General features: G+C 40.3%; 1 protein-coding gene across 9 annotated transcripts in view; it reads left to right on the top strand.

Moving 5' to 3' along the window:
• The first annotated feature begins 349 nt into the window (after positions 1–349).
• Positions 350–21,697, top strand: part of LOC131240061 (2-isopropylmalate synthase A-like) — an 80,265-nt gene continuing 58,917 nt past the window's right edge. For 7 of the 9 annotated variants that reach the window (XR_009168594.1, XM_058238073.1, XM_058238076.1 and 4 more), the window contains exons 1-5: positions 350–1,013; positions 4,998–5,211; positions 5,344–5,424; positions 6,665–6,757; positions 6,859–6,945. Coding sequence is in view for 8 of the 9 variants with exons in the window: in XM_058238073.1 (XP_058094056.1) it covers positions 385–1,013; positions 4,998–5,211; positions 5,344–5,424; positions 6,665–6,757; positions 6,859–6,945 (1,104 nt within the window). In the remaining variant the exon portion in view is untranslated. The remainder of the gene's footprint in view (positions 1,014–4,997; positions 5,212–5,343; positions 5,425–6,664; positions 6,758–6,858; positions 6,946–21,697) is intronic. The other 2 variants (XM_058238072.1, XM_058238071.1) reach the window with 1 other exon arrangement.

Here is a 21,697-nt window from a genome sequence, read left to right as displayed (position 1 = left end):
ATATAATTTGGTGGGGAGGGGGGGGGGGGGGGGGAGGGTTGTGTGTATGTATTATAATCCACAATTACACATCTTTGGCCCGATGAGGACCCTGTGCCAAAAGGTGACAATGAATTCCACAACTGATACGTATTTAAATTCGGGTAAAAAACAAACGGTGATAGTTCACGACATTAAGGCATACACTGTGCTACAGTGACAGGTATTCGGCGTCCGTTCGTAAACATTTACAGTGAAAAACAATACTATACGTGAATCTAAACACATTTGATCCAAACACGCCCAGTCAAAAACCCTGCAAATGTGTTTGGATTCAATCAGCACCGGTCAAAAACCCTGCAAAAAACCCCTATTTTCTGTTCGAAGAGTTCGAAGAAAAACCCCATGGCGTCTCTGCTCTTCTTAAACCCCAACCCCCTTATCTCCCACCGCTCTCTCTTCCTAAAACCCTACTCTCTCTCTTCCATTCCCAAGACCATCACCACCACCTTCTCTTTCAGAGCGAAATGCTCTCTCTCTCGCCGCCCCGACTACATTCCCAACCGCATCTCCGATGATTCCTTCGTCCGCATCTTCGATACCACCCTCCGCGACGGTGAACAATCCCCCGGCGCCACCATGACCTCCAAAGAGAAGCTCGACGTGGCCCGGCAGCTCGCCCGCCTTGGCGTCGACATCATCGAGGCCGGATTCCCTGCCTCCTCACGCGACGACCTCGAAGCCGTCAAGATGATCGCCCGTGAGGTCGGGAACACCATAGACGAAGATGGCCATGTGCCTGTCGTCTGCGGCCTGGCCAGGTGTAATAAGACCGACATAGATGCGGCATGGGAGGCTGTAAGGCATGCCAAGTTTCCAAGGATCCACACGTTTATTGCGACAAGCGAGATCCATTTGCAGTATAAACTGCGGAAGACGAGGGAGGAGGTGGTCACAATCGCGAGGGATATGGTGGGGTATGCGAGGAGTCTGGGATGTAATGACATCGAGTTCAGCCCGGAAGATGCCGGAAGGTTCTCTTTTTCTTGGCTTCCGAATTCCCTGATAAATGGTTTAAATCATTTACATCTTGTCCTGTTTGGCTTTAAGCTGTAAATGATTTACATGCAAATGATTGCCCATGTTTGGATAGCGTGTAAATTGTTTAAGCCTGTAAATGGAGAGCCAATCTTTCCTATAGCTGTTAGGCTGTAATGGAGAGCCTGTAAATGAAATCAGAAAATTTTGCCTGTAAATTAGATGGGTTTAAATGCTGTAAATCATTTACAGCCTTTAAATGATTTACAGGCAAAAAAGGCTATCCAAACACACTGTAAATGATTTACTTGTAAATCATTTACAACTTGGCCTGTTTACAGGCATCCAAACAACCCCTTATTTTCATGTCTTAAAAAATAAATAAATTCTGGTTTCGGGATCATGGGTTGGTTTCTTGTTGTGATTTTGTTATTTTTATTTAGAATTTCTGGTGTTTCTTGCATGTATTTTTGTTTTAGCTAAAACCGAAGTTTGCTGTTGGTAATGTCGCAATGGCAATTCAGGTTTGAGGATTCGGGGTTTTGAAGAGATGGCAATCAGATAAAAGTCGTAGGAAAAGTGTTTTGGTAGACATAAATTTAAAAATACACCCAGTTGGGTATCTCAGCTGGTGGCATATGCTGTCCTGATCCGGTGTAGTCCCAGGATTGAGCCTTGACATGGACGCTTGGCGAGGCAGTGGCCGCCATCCAATAACAAAATAAATAAATTTAAAAATGTGAGTATGCCTTTCTATTTTTATTTTTATACAATGGCTGTGAAGGATGCCCTAAAAATAACATTCATGCAAATGCTCATGAACACAATTGTCAACGCGTAGTCGCAAGCTGGTGTGTAGGTATCAATCATCTCAGCATGGAGAGAACATCATGACTATTACTTCCATTGCCTTTGTAAAAATCAGCTAGTCGGTCAGATCATCCTCATGAAAAGATCACACTTTGTTTACTGTCACCTTCTCCCTGACGAGTGAAAAATTCAACATCAGTTTGCTTAGTCCGCTTATTGCAGGCTGTATTGTATGAAATTTCTATCACTGCTTGGTTGTCACAATGGATCCTCGTGTTGGAGTTGAGGGTGAAAACCATAAATCAGAGAAGGAAGTTTTCGATCACATTATTTCACATGCAATATGGGCCATGCCCTTACACTCAGGTCTAGCACTTGGGCGCATAACACCAGTTTGCTTTTTGTGTTTCCATTTAGCCATGTTACTTCCGACAAATGTATAATATTGAGTTGTAGACCTCACTCCTATTAGCATGTGAATGCCCAATCCACATGTATTAAAAAGTTTGTGTGCAGTTTGTCCATTAATTGCATACAGAGTCCATGTATTGGCGGAGATTTGAGTACCTCAAGATCCTACCATCTACCTTAGAATGAGTAACAAAGGGTGTGCATAGCCTGAGTCACTACTCTCTCGACATGTGCTATGTTATGATGGCTGAGTGGGAAACTATCTTGCTGAGCAGCCTTTAAATTTAACATAGCAAAGGCTCTCCCAAAAATCACCGTCTTCAATTCTACTGTCAGTGGCCGTTGTTTCAAGTTCGCCATATTCTTTGAGCTTATTGATCATACGTTCATTATGATGTAATGTTAAGTAATTGTACCCCTCTTCAATCTTGGAGCTACAATCCCTAGAAAACATAATAAATGATCCATGTCCTTAATGTCAGCCATCTTACCTCAGTAATCCTTCCATCTCCTGAATAGCTGATTATTGTTATAGACAATTGTATAATCCACATACATTCTTAGAGCTGCACTTCTTTTCAACCATCATATGACTTATTTTAAAAGTAATATTCAATATTACTTCATCGAACCTTTCGAATCATGCCTGTGGTGACTGGTGATTATGGTTTTAAATCCTGGCTTCGGATTGCGATTTGTTTTGGATTGAAATTGAGTTGATTTGAATGAGCTGACTTGGTTTCATCAGTGTTGGATGAGTGGACACGGTTTCTATCTATCTTGAACGTTTTGAAGCTTAATTGTGTTAAAAAAGTGCAGCAAGCTCACATGATTTCTTTCTATCTTCAACATTTTGAAGCCTAATTGTGCTTAAAAAAGTGCAACAGGCCAAATGGATCCCGACTTGGCTGTCATTCATACCAAAACTGAGTTGACTCAGTTCTGTTCGATTTTTAAAACCATGGTGGCGATCAGTGTTTAGAGTATCAGTTTCGTTACATGTATCGATGACTGGGGATCGGGAAACATATTTCTTATCGCTGATATTATCGTTGATACTTAGAAAAATATCGCTGTCTGAGGGGAATATTGGGGAATGGGAAAAAGATGGATTTTTCAGTGAAACTTCAAGACATGTTAAAAGACACATGTTTACACATGGAGGAATTAAAATAGTGCAAGAAACAATTATACACAATAAGTTTCCATTATATAAGGGGCTAACTGTGTGTTGTCGAAAAATTATTATAAAATAAATATAAACATTTGTAGCCAATCAATAGATTGGCCAACACCTATTATTAAATAAAATTTCCACATTAATTAACAGTGAAGAGCACACATTTTCCAATATAATTATGGAAAAATTAGGATTTCCCCAATTTCTTCCATTTTTCACTTAAATGCTCACTTTTTGCCACAAATCCATGTCAATGCATGAGAATCATGTATAGACATGGACTTCCATTGCAATTCATGCAAACATTTGAAAAAAATAAATGAAGTTTCTATGGATTTTTCGCCATCTTGAGTTCTAGCCTTTCTTTGTTTTGAGTTGAGATTTCTCCCCAAATCCAAACTTTGATTAAAAAAAACCGAGTGATCGGAATCACCTAAAAAACAAAATTCAAAAGAAATTTCTTGAAAAACGGAGAACTTTGGAAAATTTCCCAAAGTTCTATCAATTTTCGCTTATTTACAGATATTTCCCTAGTATTGGGGATATTGTTGGTAGTATTGGCAAGGTGTTTCGTAACGGTAACGGTGGCCATAACAGCCACCACCGTTACCTTTACGTTATGGGGCATGACGGCTATTATGACCCTGTAACGGCCGTTACGGTCTCTATTTTTTCTCTATTTTAATTTTTTATTTATTGAAAAAAACCCCGAAAAACCTGCATCTGCTCGTAATGTTGATTAAAAAGTATGAAAAACCTGTATATGTTTCGTAATAGACCATTACTGGCCTATTATGGCCTTTATAGGGGATGTAACGTGCCGTTAACATTTTTTTCCATAACGGCTGTTATGGCCGTTACGACCCCGTAACGTGTTATGGTTGCCACGGTTACCTTTACGTAATGGCATTTACGGCACACCATGAGTATTGGTAATGTTAGCGCTGGCATAGTTGATACCAAGGAGCTTTCATAAGGGATTCTTTTCAAAGTATCACTGGCATTGATAATATTGCAAAGTATCTCTGGTACTTTTGAAAATATCGGTGATATTTGGAATTTTTTACACTTCCTGCAGTTTTGATACTGCTGATCTGGTGATGCCGATAATATCGGTGATATTATTGATAATATCGTCGATATTTGGAACACTGGTGGTGATTGCTTCAGGTCATATGTTGCCTTCTTCAACCAACATTCTTTTCATTCCTCCCCCATTAGTTTGAAATGTAGGAGGTGAAGCCATATAAAATTTCCTCTTGAAGATCCTTGCGAGCAAGTGGCGTTCTTCACATCAAGTGATGCAATGGCTGTAAATGGTGGTTGGCTTCGAGGTTTAAAACCCTGAATCATTTGTTGGATGAACCTCTTGTTTACTACAAACTGCATCTTTATAAGCATTACCTCCACAGGAATGGCGTGAGAATTGCCATCATGTGGTTGCTTGTTCCTTTGGCTGACGAACTTTCTAAACTGGATTCCTTTACATGTTATCAATGAATTTATGGTATTCAATGAATTATTTAAAATGGTTCTTTCTGTCCAAGGGGCATACTTAAACTCTTTTTTGTATTGCCAGGTCGGACAGGGAGTTCCTTTATCTTGTTCTTGGTGAGGTTATTAAGGCTGGGGCGACGACCCTCAACATCCCTGATACCGTTGGTATCACTATGCCTACTGAATTTGGACAGTTAATTGCTGATATAAAAGCCAACACTCCTGGGATTGAAAATGTGATCATTTCAACACACTGCCAGAATGATCTCGGCCTTTCAACTGCCAACACATTAGCTGTATGTCCCCTCCCTCCTGTTTTTTTTTTTTTTTTAAATTCTAGTTTTGTTTTTTTTGAAATCACAGGATTGTTTGATGTTTTCCAGAAGCTCACTCTGGATGTACTCAAGTCTTGTGTGGTGTATTTCCAGGGTGCTTATGCAGGGGCAAGGCAGCTAGAGGTCACTGTCAATGGCATCGGTGAAAGAGCTGGGAATGCTTCCTTGGAAGAGGTAGAGTTTACGATTTTATCATCCAGACTGATGCATTTCTATGATATAGACATGGACAAAGCATTAAAATAGAAGATATTAAACTATGGCTTCTTTAATGTGATGTGTGGTACTAGGTATAAGCAACGACTGCATGCTTACCCTCTTTATGCTCATCATCTAGGTTCTTCTTTTGGCTTTCTTGTGTAACAATGGCTGCATGCTTACCCTCTTTACTCACTGTAGCATTCCAAATTACAATCCGATTTTTGGGGATGCTTCTCTTTGATAACCTTAGCTGCCACTGCCAGACTGAAAAACAGTGTGGAAATGTTGCAAGAAATGAATGTAATAGAAATTGACTGTCAAAAAAAAGAAGAAATGAATGTAAGAGAAACATTATTTTACAATACTTGTTGTAATGTAAACGAGTGAAGCAAGTGCTGGAAGTTAGAAACAAGAGATGTAGGTGCTGGCCTGGAAAGAGGTTTCCCACTGACCAGGTCTAAAACAACCCCATTAACCTACTTCATTGTTAGAATTGGTATTTCTCTCATTATGCTATTAGTGCCTTGAAAGTGCAACATTTTTTCTTGATGCAAAGTAAATGAATTTGTTAGATTTGGTTGGGTTTTTGGTCTAGCAATTGGCCTTTGGACTATTATCTTAGCATTTCTTGCGTGCATATAACCTTTAGGGGTGGATGACTAGGGACTGCACTGCCATATGGATGCTTTGTACGGATTTAGGTGGGAACCATACCATGTGAAACTTTTAGCTCAACATAACTCCATAATTCGGCATTCATTAAAAAAATCATCTTTGATTTTGGCATGTAAACTGTTGAATCCTGAAATTCCAATCCACAGTGCAGCTTCTGCTTTGAATGCTGCTTTGAATGTGGAAAGTCTCCTATTCCATAACCTCCGGCATCAGGGATCTATCCCATCCTCTGCTCCACTGTCCTCTATGTTTTTTATGATGACTTTTGTATTGTCTTTCTTGTGAGGATAAAGCTTTTAAGCAACAAACATAGAAGTTAATGTCTTCATTACATATAATCAGTCCTGATATATGTAAATAAAAATATTATACCAGTCATCTAGCAAAAGAAAAATATATTATATTGTGTTTTTATTTGTGAGAGGCATTATAAAATGTGTACTTATGCCACCCTTGCATTTGCTTGCAATCCTCATTCCCGACATGTCCCATGCTTGCTGTCAGCCAAGGATTTTAGTTTCCCTCTTTTGGCATGTAGGTGGTGATGGCTATAAAATGCCGAGGTAAGGAGCTAATGGGAGGGCTTTATACAGGGATCAACACCCGGCATATTGTTATGGCAAGCAAGATGGTATTTTTTTCACAATCTTTATTATGCATTTTATCTCTGTTTAACTCTTCATTGAGTATGTTTTGACTGGAGTTATTTATTTAATATTTTCACTGTTATAGGTCGCAGAGTATACTGGACTGCAGGTACAACCGCATAAGGCTATTGTTGGAGCCAATGCTTTTGCTCATGAAAGTGGTATCCATCAGGTTGGCATGCTCAGTTATATAAATTTTTATTTTATTTTTTTGTGATGTCTCATTGTGCACTCTTGGTCAAACGAACATGTTATGCTAATCTGCACACTACTTGATAATCAAACATGTTCTCCATTCGAGACTGGCTTTTCGTGTGTACAGAAAATTAAGTGCAAGAGCACACGTACAACTCATTGCCGTTATAATCTCATTGTTCAACTTCCTATTGTTGAATGAAGATTTCATTTTTCTTTTTGGGGAAAGATAACAGGAACTTTCATTGAAAAAGCACTGAGATAGCACAAAGAGAAAACAACAAAAACAAAAGAGAAAGGGAAATAAGGGAAGCAAAATTACAACAGCCAACCCTTGGCCGTAACCCACTCTATAGCAATATCCCAAACATGATAAGCGACCCAATCCACACTACGACTAACATCATTGAAACATCAACCATTCCACTCGGCCCAAATAGCCCATAAACCAGCAAGGAGAAAGTCTCTAGATCGCACGAGAATTCTTGCGAAAGAACACCCCGTGCCAAGCGAAGAGCAGATCCTGTATATCAAAGGCATAGATGACGCTAGACCGTACCTAGCGAGAAGAGAAATCCACACAGAGCTAGCAAAGGAGTAGTGGATGGGGAGATGGTTGATAAACTCTTCGTAGGCCATACAAATGGGACAAATGTTCGGGATGATCATGGACCACTTTTGGAGATTGTCGATAGCAAGGATTCTTTTTCTACTTGCTAGCCACCTGAAAGCCCCAATCTTAGGAGGGGCTCCATAATGCCAAAGAAAAGAGGTGTGCACAGACTTTCCACTTTATTATGAAGCATAAAGTAGACATATTTCACCGTGTAGTGACCGGACTTATCTTTAGTCTAAACCAAGCAATCGTTCTCACGAACGGTCAGAATGCTAGGGTGGAGCCAATCCAAAAGGGCAACGTACTCGTCCACTTCTCCGTCCCACAGGGACCTGCAACAAGGAAGAGACGAAACAACCGGCTCACCACGGACCTCATAGCATTTATCAGTCATTATATTTCGATCTGGGGCTAGAGCAGCTATAGTTGGGAAACGGGCAGATAAAGGCATATCACCCCTCCACACATCTTCCCAGAAGCGAATCTTCTCCCCATTTCCAAGATAAATGACAATGCCGTTGAAGAATTTGTGCTTAATGCTAACAATGTGTTTCCACATTGAAGAGGATCTGTAGAGGGCGGATTCCTTTGTCCACCAACCTCTTACTAAGCAACCATATTTACTTGCAATAACCTCTCTCCAGAGAGCTCTCGTTTCTATTTTGAATCTCCACCATCATTTGCCTAAGAGGGCGTTGTTCATTAAGGCCAAAGAGTGAATATTAGAGCCGCCTTCATCATATGGTTTACTTCACCCCACTTCAATAAGTAAAACTTTTTCTTCTCGGTCGAGTCACCCCAAAGGAAATCTCTTTTAAGTTTATCGAGGTGGGAAAGAACTGCCTTTGGGCATTTGAAAAGCGACATAAAATATATAGGAAGATTGGATAGAACCAGTGTTCGCAATATCGATACTATCGGCCGATATATCGGCCAATATTATTGGTATCGTAGTTCAGCGATATGAAACCCATCAAAAGATACCAAGAATTTTTTTTTTATTGTATGTAAATATCCGAAAAAATCGGGAAAAATTAAAAAAGAGAGAAACCTTCAACAATGTGGATTTCTGTACCTATAGATGAGTTTGCGCTGATCGGAAGCTCATTTAGTGGGCCATTCGAATCAAAGTCGTAGGGAATTGATTTCGGAAGTTTGTAGGGAATTGATTTCGGAAGACAATGTGAAAAAAAATCTGGAGAAATTCGGAGATTTGGGAGAGAAATTAGGGTTCTAAGAGGCTGAAACCCTCTCTGCTGCGAAATAGAGCTTCCGAGCCTTTTCTATCGGGTGGTCGGACGCGGATTTCATGAGAAAGACTTCCGCGCATGAAGTACTTGTGTTGGGATGCTAGGTGGGGCCCGCTGTGATATTTATGAGAAATCTGCCACGTCCATCTGTTTTGCAAGCTCATTTTAGGACATGCGACCGAAAATGAGGTGGATCCAAAACTCAGGTGGGCCATACAAGAGGAAACAGTAGGGATTCAGTGACCGTCGTTGAAACATTTTTATGGCCCCAGAAGTTTCGTATCGGGAAAAGTTTTTTATATTTTCACTTCATCCCAGTAGAATGACCTCATAAACGGTTTGGATGGCATATAAAGTTATAAACATCAAGGTGGATCCCAGGAAAGTTTCAACGGTAGGAAACTCTTTCCCCAGTTTTCACTCTCATATGGCCCACTTGAGTTTTGGATCCACCTCATTTTCGGTCGAATCTCCTAAAATGAGCTCGTAAAATGGATTGAGAGGGTGGATTTCTCACAAACATCATAGTGGGCCCCACCTAACATCCAAGCTTAGGAACTTCTTGCGAAGGCCTTTTGCAGGAAATCCGTGTCCAGTGCGGATTGAAAGCCTCCGAGACGGACGGTCCAATCAGAGGCTATGTAGGGCCCACCATGATATATGTGTTTTATCCACACCGTCCATCCATTTTGATAGGTCATTTTAGGTTATAAGCCTAAAATGTAGTTAAATATAAGGTTCAAGTGGACCACATGACAGGAAGTCGTGGTGGCAATGATATCCACCGTTGAAGCTTCCCTAGGGCCCATTGTGAATTTTATTTGCCATCTAATCTGTTCATAAGGTCTGACCGATCTAGATGAAGGGAAAACATAAATATTAGCTTAATCTAAAACTTTCGTAGCCCCTAAATTTTTTTTTGCCATTTAATGATCACTATTTCGTGTGGTGCGGTCCACCTCATTTTTGGATTTGCCTCATTTTTTGGCACATTCCCTTAAATAATATGCCAAAATGAATTGATGGTGTATATACACAATATTACGTCGAGGTGTTCCCACAGTCATGGTCCCACCATATTACGTACATCCTCTGATGTGGTCCACTTGATCTTTGGATTTGCCCAATTTTTTTCTCAGGCTTTAAAATGATCCAAAAAAATGAATGGACGGCATGGATACAATGCATAGGGCCCACACAATGTGCTTCATTTTTTGAGCCAAGACCTATAAAAAAGTAAAATATCAACGTTAGGAATTAGAGAGTGGATTAGGTGAGAGCCAATACTCACCCAAGACGGTGCGGCCCTTAATGGGGGCCCCACCTTAATGTATATTTTCTGTATCCATGTCGTTCATCCATTTTTCCAAATCATTTTAGTGTGTTATCCAAAAAAGGAAGCACATCCAATTATCAGGTGGACCATACCAAAGGAAAAAGTTGTGATTGACTATTAATGGGCCACAAAAGTTCTGGATCAATTTGATATTTATTTATTTATTTTTCCTTTCATCTAGGCTTATGTGAACTTATCAACAGATTGGATGGTAAATAAACACTATGAAAACATTAAGGTAAGCCCTAAGAAGGTTTTGATGGTAGGGCCTTCAATCAATACTGTTTCCGATGGCATGGTCCACTTGGTAATTGGATATGCTTCATTTTTGGTATGGTGCCGTAAATTAAGGTGGCAAAATAGATGGACGGTGTGGATACACGTCTTGATGCATTTATAAATGTTATGCAACATATTTGAATATGGTTGTTTTAGTTCAATCGGATAGCACATAACTTAGGACACTATACAAAGGAAACCTATTACGTGCATTTTTATTTTTATTTTTATTTTTTTTTATTTTTTTGAGATTTTATGATTTAAAAGTGTGTATTAAGGTCATTTTTAATAATCTTTGAAGTTTCATTGGAAAATTCAAACATTTTCCCAATGTTTCCCAAAAAGTGCAATAAATTATGCGATACAAACGATATATCCCGTACGATAACCGATATGTATCTGTATCCCAAGGGTGCGATACATTGCACAATACCGATATTTCGAACACTGGATAGAACTACTTTAATAAGGGTAATCCACCCACCAAGAGACAAATATCTCCCTTTTCAAGCTGATAATCTCTTCTCAAACTTGATTAATACTTTGTCCCAAAGACTCTTAGCTGGTTTTCCAATGCAAAGGGGAAGCCCCAAATAAGAGGCGAAGGATCCCACCTTGCAACTGAAAAGGCCTGCAAAATGACCAACTACATTGTTATTCAAATGGATGCCAAGCACCTTACATTTTGTCAAATTTACCTTTTGCCCCCGAAGCCGTTTCAAAACAATGGAGAATCATGCTCAAGTTATCAACCATAACCTCATCCGCCTCACAAAAGAGAATTGTATCATCCTCAAACCGTCCGCCACTATGGTGTGAATCTTGTTGTTTCTTGCCCGGCACTAGCAATTTTGTGGAAGAACGCAGTGTTTTTACCCCCCTCTTTAATCCATGCAGTGTGAATAAGGGATTTCATTACTCGTTATCTGTCTTTAAACTGGTTGTATCCAACAATGCTTGCAGAAAACCATATTTCCTTAGTGTAAAGTCAGTTTTATTTATTGATTTACTCTCTCCCTCTCTCTCTCTCTCCCTCCTTTTTAGTGGAGATTTTATTAAGAAGAAGACAAAAACAGATGCAAAATAGCTTGAGGTGGGCTGTAAAATAAAAAGCCAAACTAAAATAGGCAGGGAAAACTCAGAGCTAGAAAGATCTAAACTACAAACATATTCCTCCTGTCGATAATCACAAGATTTTCTTCCTCTATTGATTCATGCAGGAGTCGCCGTTATACTCTCTTCCACATGATGCAATGAAATGTTGGTCGATTTGTTTTTGTTAGGAACCTTTCTGTAGGAGTTCCAAATGTTGCTTTTGTGGGTTCCACCACTTCCTAGACCTCAGGTTGAATGTGAATGTTTGTCCATACTACATGATTTGTAAATAATCTTCTTTTCATCATGGATGACTTGACGATGTTGGATCCATGGCTTTCTCAGTATTAGATGACGAAAATCCATGGGAGCAATGTTGAGTCAACACCGTCTGAGTATTTCTCCCCAAAGGAACGAGTTACCAAATAATGTTGAGTTGGGTGTTCCTTGCACTTGGCAGAATATCCAACTTAGAAAAGTTCATTGTTGCTTCTTTAGATGTGAAATTTGCACGCATATTCCCCTTGATTATCATCTTTGTGGCTCAAATATACAAAAACTCTCATTCTAAAATTTTCACCTTGTGGCTTAGGAGTTACCTGACCCAAAATAACATCCATCTTTTCTATCATCTGCTGGAGCATCTTCATCAACCTTTGTTCTCTCCTGCCATTTTAGGACTAAATCAAGTCCCTCTTCTTGTGGGCATTAAAATTTTGGATAACCAACAAGGGAGGTTTTGGGCGATGGTAAAGGGCTGATTTGGATTTAGGGTTAAAATTGGGTTTCTAAATTGGAGAGAAATTGGGGAAGTTGGGAACGTATGTTAGGGAATTTGGGGATTTTGACAACTTTGGTTTTAGGGTTAATGGAAATTGAAGATTTTGCAAGATTGAGTTTTTACAGTTTTGGAAAATTTGGGGATTAATCTCAATTCTGATATGCATCCTTCAAAAAAAAAAAAAAAAAAAAAAAAAAAATCTCGATTCTGATATGTAGCTTTTTCTTGAGGATTAAATCGAAAAATTTCTTCACAGATGCAACAGAAAATAAAAATGAAGGATCGTGAATTGATATTCAACAACCTACTAGCAGCAATGTTAGTAGTTGCAGCATTCTCTCGCTCTTCTTCTACCATAGGCAATAAATATGAAAGGTAAGCAACTCGTGTTTTCAACCCAAGGAAAATAATGTTTGTTGAAATAACTATTCAGAAAAAGAGTCTTTACATGCTTATATGCTCTTTTTTAAAGCAAGAGAAGCCCTAATATAATCCTAACCATCCATTGCTTCCAATCCTAACCATCTATTTCAATTATAATCAAAATATCTGTGAATCCTGTCAGAAGGATACAATTTTTTCTATAGATTGGCTATGCATTTCAATGGTATGGGGATCACATGATCTTGGGCTTGGTTGAAAGCTAACTCAATATATTTCCAAAATGGGATCATTTAATGTCATTCTGACATCATTTGATATCTGAAAGTGGCCCACTGAATATGTTTTGAAAATACTAATCAAAACTTGTACAACAAGCCATAGCTATTCTGACTATAACAACTAATTAAATTATAAAACTATGGACCCATTGAACCTCCCATTCCAATTAGACCATCCTATTTGTCATCAGTCCATTGATGTAATCCAGGTTCTCAATTAGACCAATCTAGGGTTGGATGGTCCAAATCTTTGATCGGCTATGCGTCCTTTGATCAGTTGTGTATGGTCATGGATTCAATATTATTACTATTGTTGAATAATGGATTTCATCACTCAGTATATATCCTTTGGGGCATACTCCTATGTTAAGTTTTGGACAATTTAAAAAGCGGTGTTGACATCCCCTTCATATGTGGAATCATGTACAACTATCCTGGCCATCAAAATTGTGGATGTATCATTTGTAAAGCTCATCAATCAATCAAACCGTCCAATTAATGGCTATCAAATGGATGGTTAAAAGTGAAATAGTGAGTAGTCCAAATTCGAAGGAAAAAGAAGATGGCTAATAATATCTTCTTGGTGCAACTTTGTTATAGTTCATCCATAGTTGGGGAAGTGATTTTGACAAGTTTGATTATTTTACAATTATGCCATGTCTATGATTGAAGAGAAGTGTCTTTACTGTTTTTTGAATTGTGCAAGACTAACATAGTAGTCTCTAACCTCCCTGCCTTTTTTAATTAGTTCTATCCAACGATTCTTGGAAAAACCATATCTTTTAGTGCAAAGTTGGCTCTATCAATTGATATAGTTCTTGTACTGATGCATGGAGTTTTATGTGTGTAACACTTAAAGCGTGCAATGCGCCGTCTTTGAGAAGCATGGCATTTTGGATGCTAGTAGACTCCCTATAGGCATGCAAGAATTGTCTTTGCAAAAGCTTTGGGGAACCTTGCTTCTGTCAAGAAAGGTAAATGGCCTTCTAGAGTCATTTTAAATTCTTGATGGAGTGTATTATTGCCATCAAACCTAGAAGCTCTTTCAATTAAACAGAACATAACTTTTGGTGAGTCTTTGCTTTGCTAGGTTAGGCACACAACCTTTTAGAGATTTTAGCTTCTTGATGGAGTGTATAATAGCCATTGGAATTCTAGAATTATTTGGACTAATTATGCATTACTTTTGGTGAGATGATATCTAGGTGAGATACCGATGTCAACATTGGAGCAAGTGACGAGGATGCTTTCTCAATTATCAATGGCAAGACTGGGACTTAACTATTCATAATAAAATGAGTCTTTTGTTTTTGGAGGTTGACTAGGGATACTGTAACATTTCATGTAGGCTGTGGGGCGTCAAGCATCTCAAATAGCCGGAGGGTGTTTTGGACTTGTCTAGAGAGGCAATGGCATTAGAGAGCCGTGTAGCCAGCGAAGCATTAGATGGCTTATCTTTGCGGGACCTTTGTGAAGCGTGGAGCTTTTGAGATGTGCACTAGATTGAAGTGTGTATGACTCCAATTGCAGGATATGCATAATATGTATGATATGCACCCAAAAGTATGTTGTGCCGAGTGGCTTTCGTTACTATTGGGAACATGTTCCATTCCATGATGTGGTCTGGCACAAGCCCTTAATTATATCCCTAAGCAAAACCCTTGATTAAAAGGTTAAACTAGAGTAGATTATCTCGTTATTGAATAGTATTATTGGTCCGATTGTTTGGAGTATCCTCGATATTATCGAAATATCCCGAATATTATCCCTATCTCCAGCTCGGCGATGTCGATAACACTGATAGCGATATCGATAACACCAGTAGTCTCAGAAATTTCAGGTATCGACGATGTATCACTAAGTGTCACCAATGTATTGATATCACCAATTTATCACCAATATTTTCGCTTGTGTAAATTTCAAGTGTCACTTGTATTGCCAATATGTTCAATTGTGTAAATTTCAGGTGTTACTTGTATCGACAATATTTCAATAATATTGCCAATGCGTCGATATCGCCAAAAATCTATTTATTAAAAAGCTTTTCATTTCAAATTTTTAAGGGTGCATGGTTATATGCAAATTTTCAAATTGTTGACGATAATACTGATCATATCACAATATTATCATTCTCGCAACATGGGCGATTTTGAGACCGATCTTTCACTTCCTTCCTAGTTATTGACGAGTTCTTGGTGAAATATCGTGTGTTGTTGGTATTATGAAATATAGATAGATATTTTGATTAAAGGTCAGATGGACAGATGGGATGGATGGGATCGTTGGTCTGGTTTCTTACGACATCATATGTTTTTAGGCCCCATTAAATGGAAACTTATTATGTATGCATTCTTTTTAGAGTTTTAATTCCTAAATATACAAATATGTATATTTTAACATATCTTGATGTTTCATTGAAAAAATCCATCATTTTCCTCACGTTTCCCCGCATTTCCGGTTATCGACAATATTATTGGCGATATCTATATTGTTTCCCGAATTTGACGAATAATGACACAGTAACATCCCGAATTTTCACGGCCAGAGTATATACTCGTGCCCGAGGAAACCGGGTGTTAATATTGTAAAGTGAGAACGTCTCGAGGTCTTGCCCTGAGATTTTCTCCCATTGACATCACATTCATTTACATTTTTTTTATGGAAACCAACCATAAGAATGAAATTAACTGTCTTTCTTTCTCCAAAACAAAATAAATAAATTGTCAAAGTCTCTCATAATGGGATCATAACATGAATTCCATTAACAACAGAAATGTAAGTAAAACTAATTCCTATTCTCTACTTTATTCGTCGTGTTCTTCCTCGGGGCGGTGATCCTCTGGTTCTCCCATCTGTTCGTCACCTGCATCATCTATACGGTTGGGAGAGGGTCAATGCCCTACTCATAGTGAAGGTTATCCTTTAAGACTAACAATAATTCAAGAGATACATAACAGGTGAAGTAAGGGTCTGATACGTCCCGTGCTCCACTAACACGAGGGTATCAGCATGCGCAAACAACCTACATGATATGCATGCCTAACAAAGTATGTGGGGCTCATCATACGTAGTGATCGTCACAATGTGGAATACGATTTATAGATAATCGGCTCGACCCGCACTCTCACTATACGGATATTCGCCGGCATGGCCAACGCTACCGTGGATTTACGAGAACACCTCAGAGCGCACAACACATGGGCTGGGTGAATTACGTGACACGATTTGTTCATGGAGCGACTAGTTGCGAACATCTAATTCCGGGGTGATGTGACACTGCATTTGTGAATTACACACATCGATTTGTGCACCACTACTCGAAGGCTCAAGGACTTACGTGCTCCAAGAGGGTCTCTACCCAGAGCGCATTACGTCCATGATAGAATATTTGAATCACTAGTCGTGATACATCTTACACATCACTTGCACTTATAGAGAACACAACTGAATCATAACGAATATAACTGAATCTGAATCATAAAGAATATCAACTGAATTGTGGAGGTTCTGGAATATCAAGACACAAGCCCAAGTCGTAAAGATAGACGACACGAGGCCAACAAAATAAAGAGAAGAGTGACAATGGTCAACTCAACAAAAGTGGCAATGGCCAACGTAATAACAAGAAGAGTGGCAGGGGCCAACTCAAATAAATTTGATAAGGCAAGGCAAGGCTTGTATCCATGGCCTCACACAAATTCAGAGAAATCCCTTATATTTGACATCATGTCATAATCCCAAAAGGGCCGATAGTTGTAATAACTGAATCAATTGATAGGATGACTCCCAGAAAAATATAATATGAAAGGTGGAATAATTCATGCTATTAAAGATATAAAAGGGCAGGATAGTTCAATCACTAAGGCATAAAAGAGATTAGTATAAAGGCAAGATCAGATAAAGGCATGAAAGGCAAGATCATATACATGAAGGTATGAATAAACAGAATGCAAACATCAAATTGAATTTGTGTAAGCATAAACGATAAAATCCTCACCTTAGGCTGTTTGATTGTCCACTCCTAAGGTTAAATACTCTGAGTTGTTCTTTGAGACCAACGTTTATCCTGGTTTAATTGATCTGTATTTGGTTATAGTAGACGTTAAATTTAGTCTAAGCTTATTGAGTTTTATTTCAGTTGTGCTACCTATGTTGACAAATCCCAATTAGAGGATTAGGTGTATCTTTCCACCTCCAATGTTGAGAAGAACACAAATCTCGGCAAGAAAGGAAAAGAAATAAATGGGGACCTAGACCTGACCTGGGCTCGGTTTGTTGCACGTGACCGATCGTCGCCTTCCTCTTCTCCTTCTCTCTTCTTTCCTTCTCTTTTGACCCCTTTCTTTCTTTCCTTCTTCCAGCCGTGGGACAACACACCTATTTATAGGGTGCTGCGCCCTGTTCCGGAGCATTCTAGCGAACTCTTTCGCAGAATCGATTTGCGCAAGCTCTGTTCCTGCGCTGCGGAAACGCGGAAACGAGTTGCGGTTGATCTGGGTTTGGGGTGAAGGATCGTTTCATCCGAATAATTAGACCACGTGGATGTGGTCTAAATCCTTCTTCCCAGCGTTTGGTCGGACCAGATCGTCTTCTTGATCCCGGATTTGATCGTCGGATCGTCCTGATTTCTCGGACGCATGTTCCTGCGTAATGCAGGGTGCGGTAATCCTTTGTGGGGCCTACATCCTGGTCGGTTTCCAACTGATTTCAGTCGGGTCTTCATCGAAGGCCTGATCTGCTTCGAATGGACAGTCCAGATCTTCCCTCTGGGTCGATCTTGATGGCCCATCAAAGCTCTTGCAGCTTCCCTGTTTTCCATTGCAGCGGCGGGAATCTCGCTAGTTCGAAAATTTCTTTGAAGCTTCGGTGTTTGACCGGTCTTGCGGTCCGGTTCCACGTCGGTGCACTTGTTTTGGTGCACCAGTTTGCTACGAATGGGCCCCACAATGATGCTCGTGGAAATCTTCACCGTTCATCTATTTTTCCATCCAATTTAAGGAGTTGGGTCCAACTCTGACGCATATTCGAGGATCAGGTGACCCCAAATTAGTGGCTATTAGGTGATTCTTCACCATTGGGTTATTCCTCTGATGATCCAAGGGTTTTAATCCGTCGTGTACTGTTACTTTATGATACTTAGGCTTCTTACAAGGTTTCATGCCAAAAGGATCGTGGGAACCATGTGATCTTGATTAGAGGGGTTTGGTGTAATGGCATTTTCGTAATTATTGCGTATATACGAGTTTTGTGAAATCTATCGGCTCTACGTGGTTGCGGTCGCGTTTCTAGGTATTTCTTATGAAAGTACTTATGCCTAAACCACCAGGGATGAAGGGTTATTCATTGGTTTAGTTAACGGGACGAATAGGTGTTAAACTACGTGATCAAGGTCGGACGACTTGATCCATGGAATGGAGGTCATTCCCAATGGCTATGTTTGTCTCAGGGCGAGGATGCGAGGTTAGGATAGTTGAAGTGGTATTGTACACGTACATATAAGTAAATTTTCTAGGTAACGCTCGAGAACTTTCATTACTCGGGTATTGAAATGTTCGGGGCGTTACAATATACGCCCTTTAAACAAAATTTTGCCCCCGAAATTTAACAGTCCCTGTCCTTAAGAGGAGGCAAGGTGATCCGTTTTCTGTTGTTACTAATCATTCGTTAGTGTGTTCTCTATATATCAAAACGTGTTTAGTCATAGTAGCTCGGATTATTACTATCTATCCTACTTAAAGATGGTCCTTACATTTTCCTCTTATCCTGGTCCTTGTTGAAGAGATTGGGGTAACTTTCCTTCATTTCGTCCTCGCGCTCCCATGTTGCCTCTTCCTTGTCGTGGTGTGACCACAAAACCTTCACCAGTGGGATCACCTTTGTTCGAAGAATTTGTTCCTTTCGATCCAGGATCTGCACAGGTTCTTCTATATACGTGGTGTTATCCCTTAACTCGATTTGCTCCCAGTTGATAATATGAGATGGGTCTGGTTCGTACTTTTTTAGCATGGAGATATGGAAAACGTTGTGTACGTTGGCTAACTGAGGGGGTAGGGCGAGTCGATAGGCCACTTCTCCAACTCTTTCTAATATTTCGAATGTCCCAATGTACCGAGGTGCAAGCTTACCTTTCTTCCCAAAACGCATCAAGCCCTTCATAGGAGAGACCTTTAAGAACACATTATCCCCCTTGAAGAATTCGAGGTTTCGTCGTCGTATATCTGCGTAACTTTTCTGTCTGCTTTGAGCAGCTTGGAGGCGTTTCCTTATTAGATCCATTTATTCGGAGGTTACTTGAACTATTTCGGGCCCCAGGGTACTTTTCTCCCCTACTTTTGCCCAACAATGCGGTGTACGACAAGGGCGTCTATATAGGGTCTCGTATGGAGCCATGCCGATACTGGCCTGAAAGCTGTTGTTGTAAGCAAACTCGGCGAGGTGAAGGTAGTCTTCCCAGCTACCCTTGAAGTTTAGGATGCAGGTTCTTAACATGTCTTCGAGTACTTGATTCACCCTTTCCGTTTGTCCGTCCATCTGGGGGTGGAAGGCAGTGCTATGATTCAAGGATGTCCCTAATGCGGTTTGTAGCTTAGTCCAGAGATTGTAAAGTGCGAATCTCTATCTGATATAATCGTAGTCGGAATCCCGTGGAGTCGTACCACGCGCTTTATGTAGGTTTCGGCTAGCTCGTTCATCGAAGCGGTGATTCTCATGGGGATGAAATGGGCGGACTTACTTAGTCAGTCTACCACCACCCATATCGAATCATGATTTCTTCTTGTTTTAGGTAGTCCTACTATGAAATCCATGGATATAGAGTCCCATTTCCACGGGGGTATTTCAAGGGGTTGAAGTAACCCTGCCGGTCTCTGATGTTCTGCTTTCACTTGCTGGCAAGTGAGACACTTAGCCACATAGACGACTATTTCCCTTTTCATGTCATTCCACCAATAGTGGCGCTTTACATCTTGGTACATCTTAGTGCTCCCCGGGTGAATTGTAAGCTTGGAATGATGAGCTTCATCCATCATGGCTTGACTTAGCTTGGGTTTGTTTGGTACACAACCTATTGCAACACCTGATTCCATCATCCGAGCCCTTGTGCCATCGTGGGTCTTTGTTCTCTTGGGCCTTTGCGTAACGCTTCTGTAATTCTTCGTCTTACCCTTGTTCTTTGATGATTTGTCGTATTAGCGATGGTTCTATAGAAAGATTCCCAAGAAACACCTCTCCTTTTAGGCTTAATTGGATGTTAAAGTCCTTTATGAAGTCCAACATTTTCCATTCTTCAAGCGCGAGCATGGCTATTGTGGCGTGAGTTTTCTTACGACTAAGTGCATCGGCTACCACGTTTGCTTTTTCCGGGGTGATACTGTATTTCAAATTTGTAGTCCTTGAGGGTTTCCATCCATCGGCGCTGTCGCGTATTAAGGTCCTTTTGGTCAAACAAATATTTGAGGCTCTTGTGGTCCGTATTGAGTTTGAATTATTCGCTGTACAAGTAATGTCTCCACATTTTGAGGGCAAACACCACAGCTGCTAATTCCAGGTCATGAGTTGGATATTTCTGTTTATGCACTTCCAATTGTCTAGAGGCGTATGCTATCACTTTGTCGTTCTGCATAAGTACGCATCCTAATCCTTCGAGGGAGGCGTCTGTATAAACTGTAAATTCTACTCCCTCTTCGGGTAGGATGAGTACGGGAGAGGAAGTTAATCTTTTCTTGAGTTCCTGAAAGGCTTCTTCAACTTTTCCATCCCATCGAAATCGTGCATTTTTCTTCGTTAGGTTGGTTAGCGGCCAGGCTATTTTGGAAAACTCCTTGATGAACCGCCGATAGTACCCTGCTAGCCCTAGAAAACTTTTGATCTCGGTGACGGTATCAGGCCTGACCCATTGTAGTACGGCCTCAACCTTGGCTAGGTCTACTGCGATGCCTTGATGATTCACCACGTGTCCTAGGAATCTGACTTCTTCCTTCCATAATTCACATTTTGAGAGTTTAGCGTACAGTTGATTCTCCTTCAGCAAGTCCAGAACCTTTCGTAAGTGAACTCCGTGTTCTTCTTAACTCCGTGAGTAGATTAAGATGTCATCGATGAAGACTATGACGAATTGATCGAGATATGGTTTAAAAATGCGGTTCATAAGGTCCATAAAAACTGCTGGTGCATTCGTGAGACCAAAGGGCATTACCAGAAGTTTGTAGTGTCCATACCTTGTCCTGAATGCGGTCTTATGTATATCCTCGTCTTTGATTCTTAATTGGTGATACCCCGATCTCAGGTCAATCTTCGAAAAGAATTGAGCTCCCTTTAGTTGGTCAAATAGATCGTCGATGCGGGGGAGAGGGTATTTGTTCTTTACGGTTGCTTGGTTAAGACGACGATAGTCGATGCACAGTCTCAGGGATCCATCTTTCTTTTTAACGAACAGTACTGGTGCGCCCCACGGAGACACACTGGGTCGGATGAACCCCTAATTCAGGAGTTCTTCTATCTGCTTCTTAAGTTCCGCCAACTCGATTGGTGCCATACGGAAGGCACGTAGTGCAACCGGGGCGGTCCCAGGCATTAGGTCGATACTGAAGTCTACCTCCCTCCTGAGAGGTAGTCCAGGTATCTCCTGGAATACCATGGTGAATTCTTTGACCACCGGGATTTGTTCCACGAATATTTCCCCCAAGCTCACTATTCGTTTCAATGGCTCTTC

This window comes from Magnolia sinica, chromosome 3 (genome assembly GCF_029962835.1).
Source record: "Magnolia sinica isolate HGM2019 chromosome 3, MsV1, whole genome shotgun sequence".
Classification (NCBI taxonomy): domain Eukaryota; kingdom Viridiplantae; phylum Streptophyta; class Magnoliopsida; order Magnoliales; family Magnoliaceae; genus Magnolia; species Magnolia sinica.
This window is presented reverse-complemented; position numbering and strand designations above follow the sequence as displayed.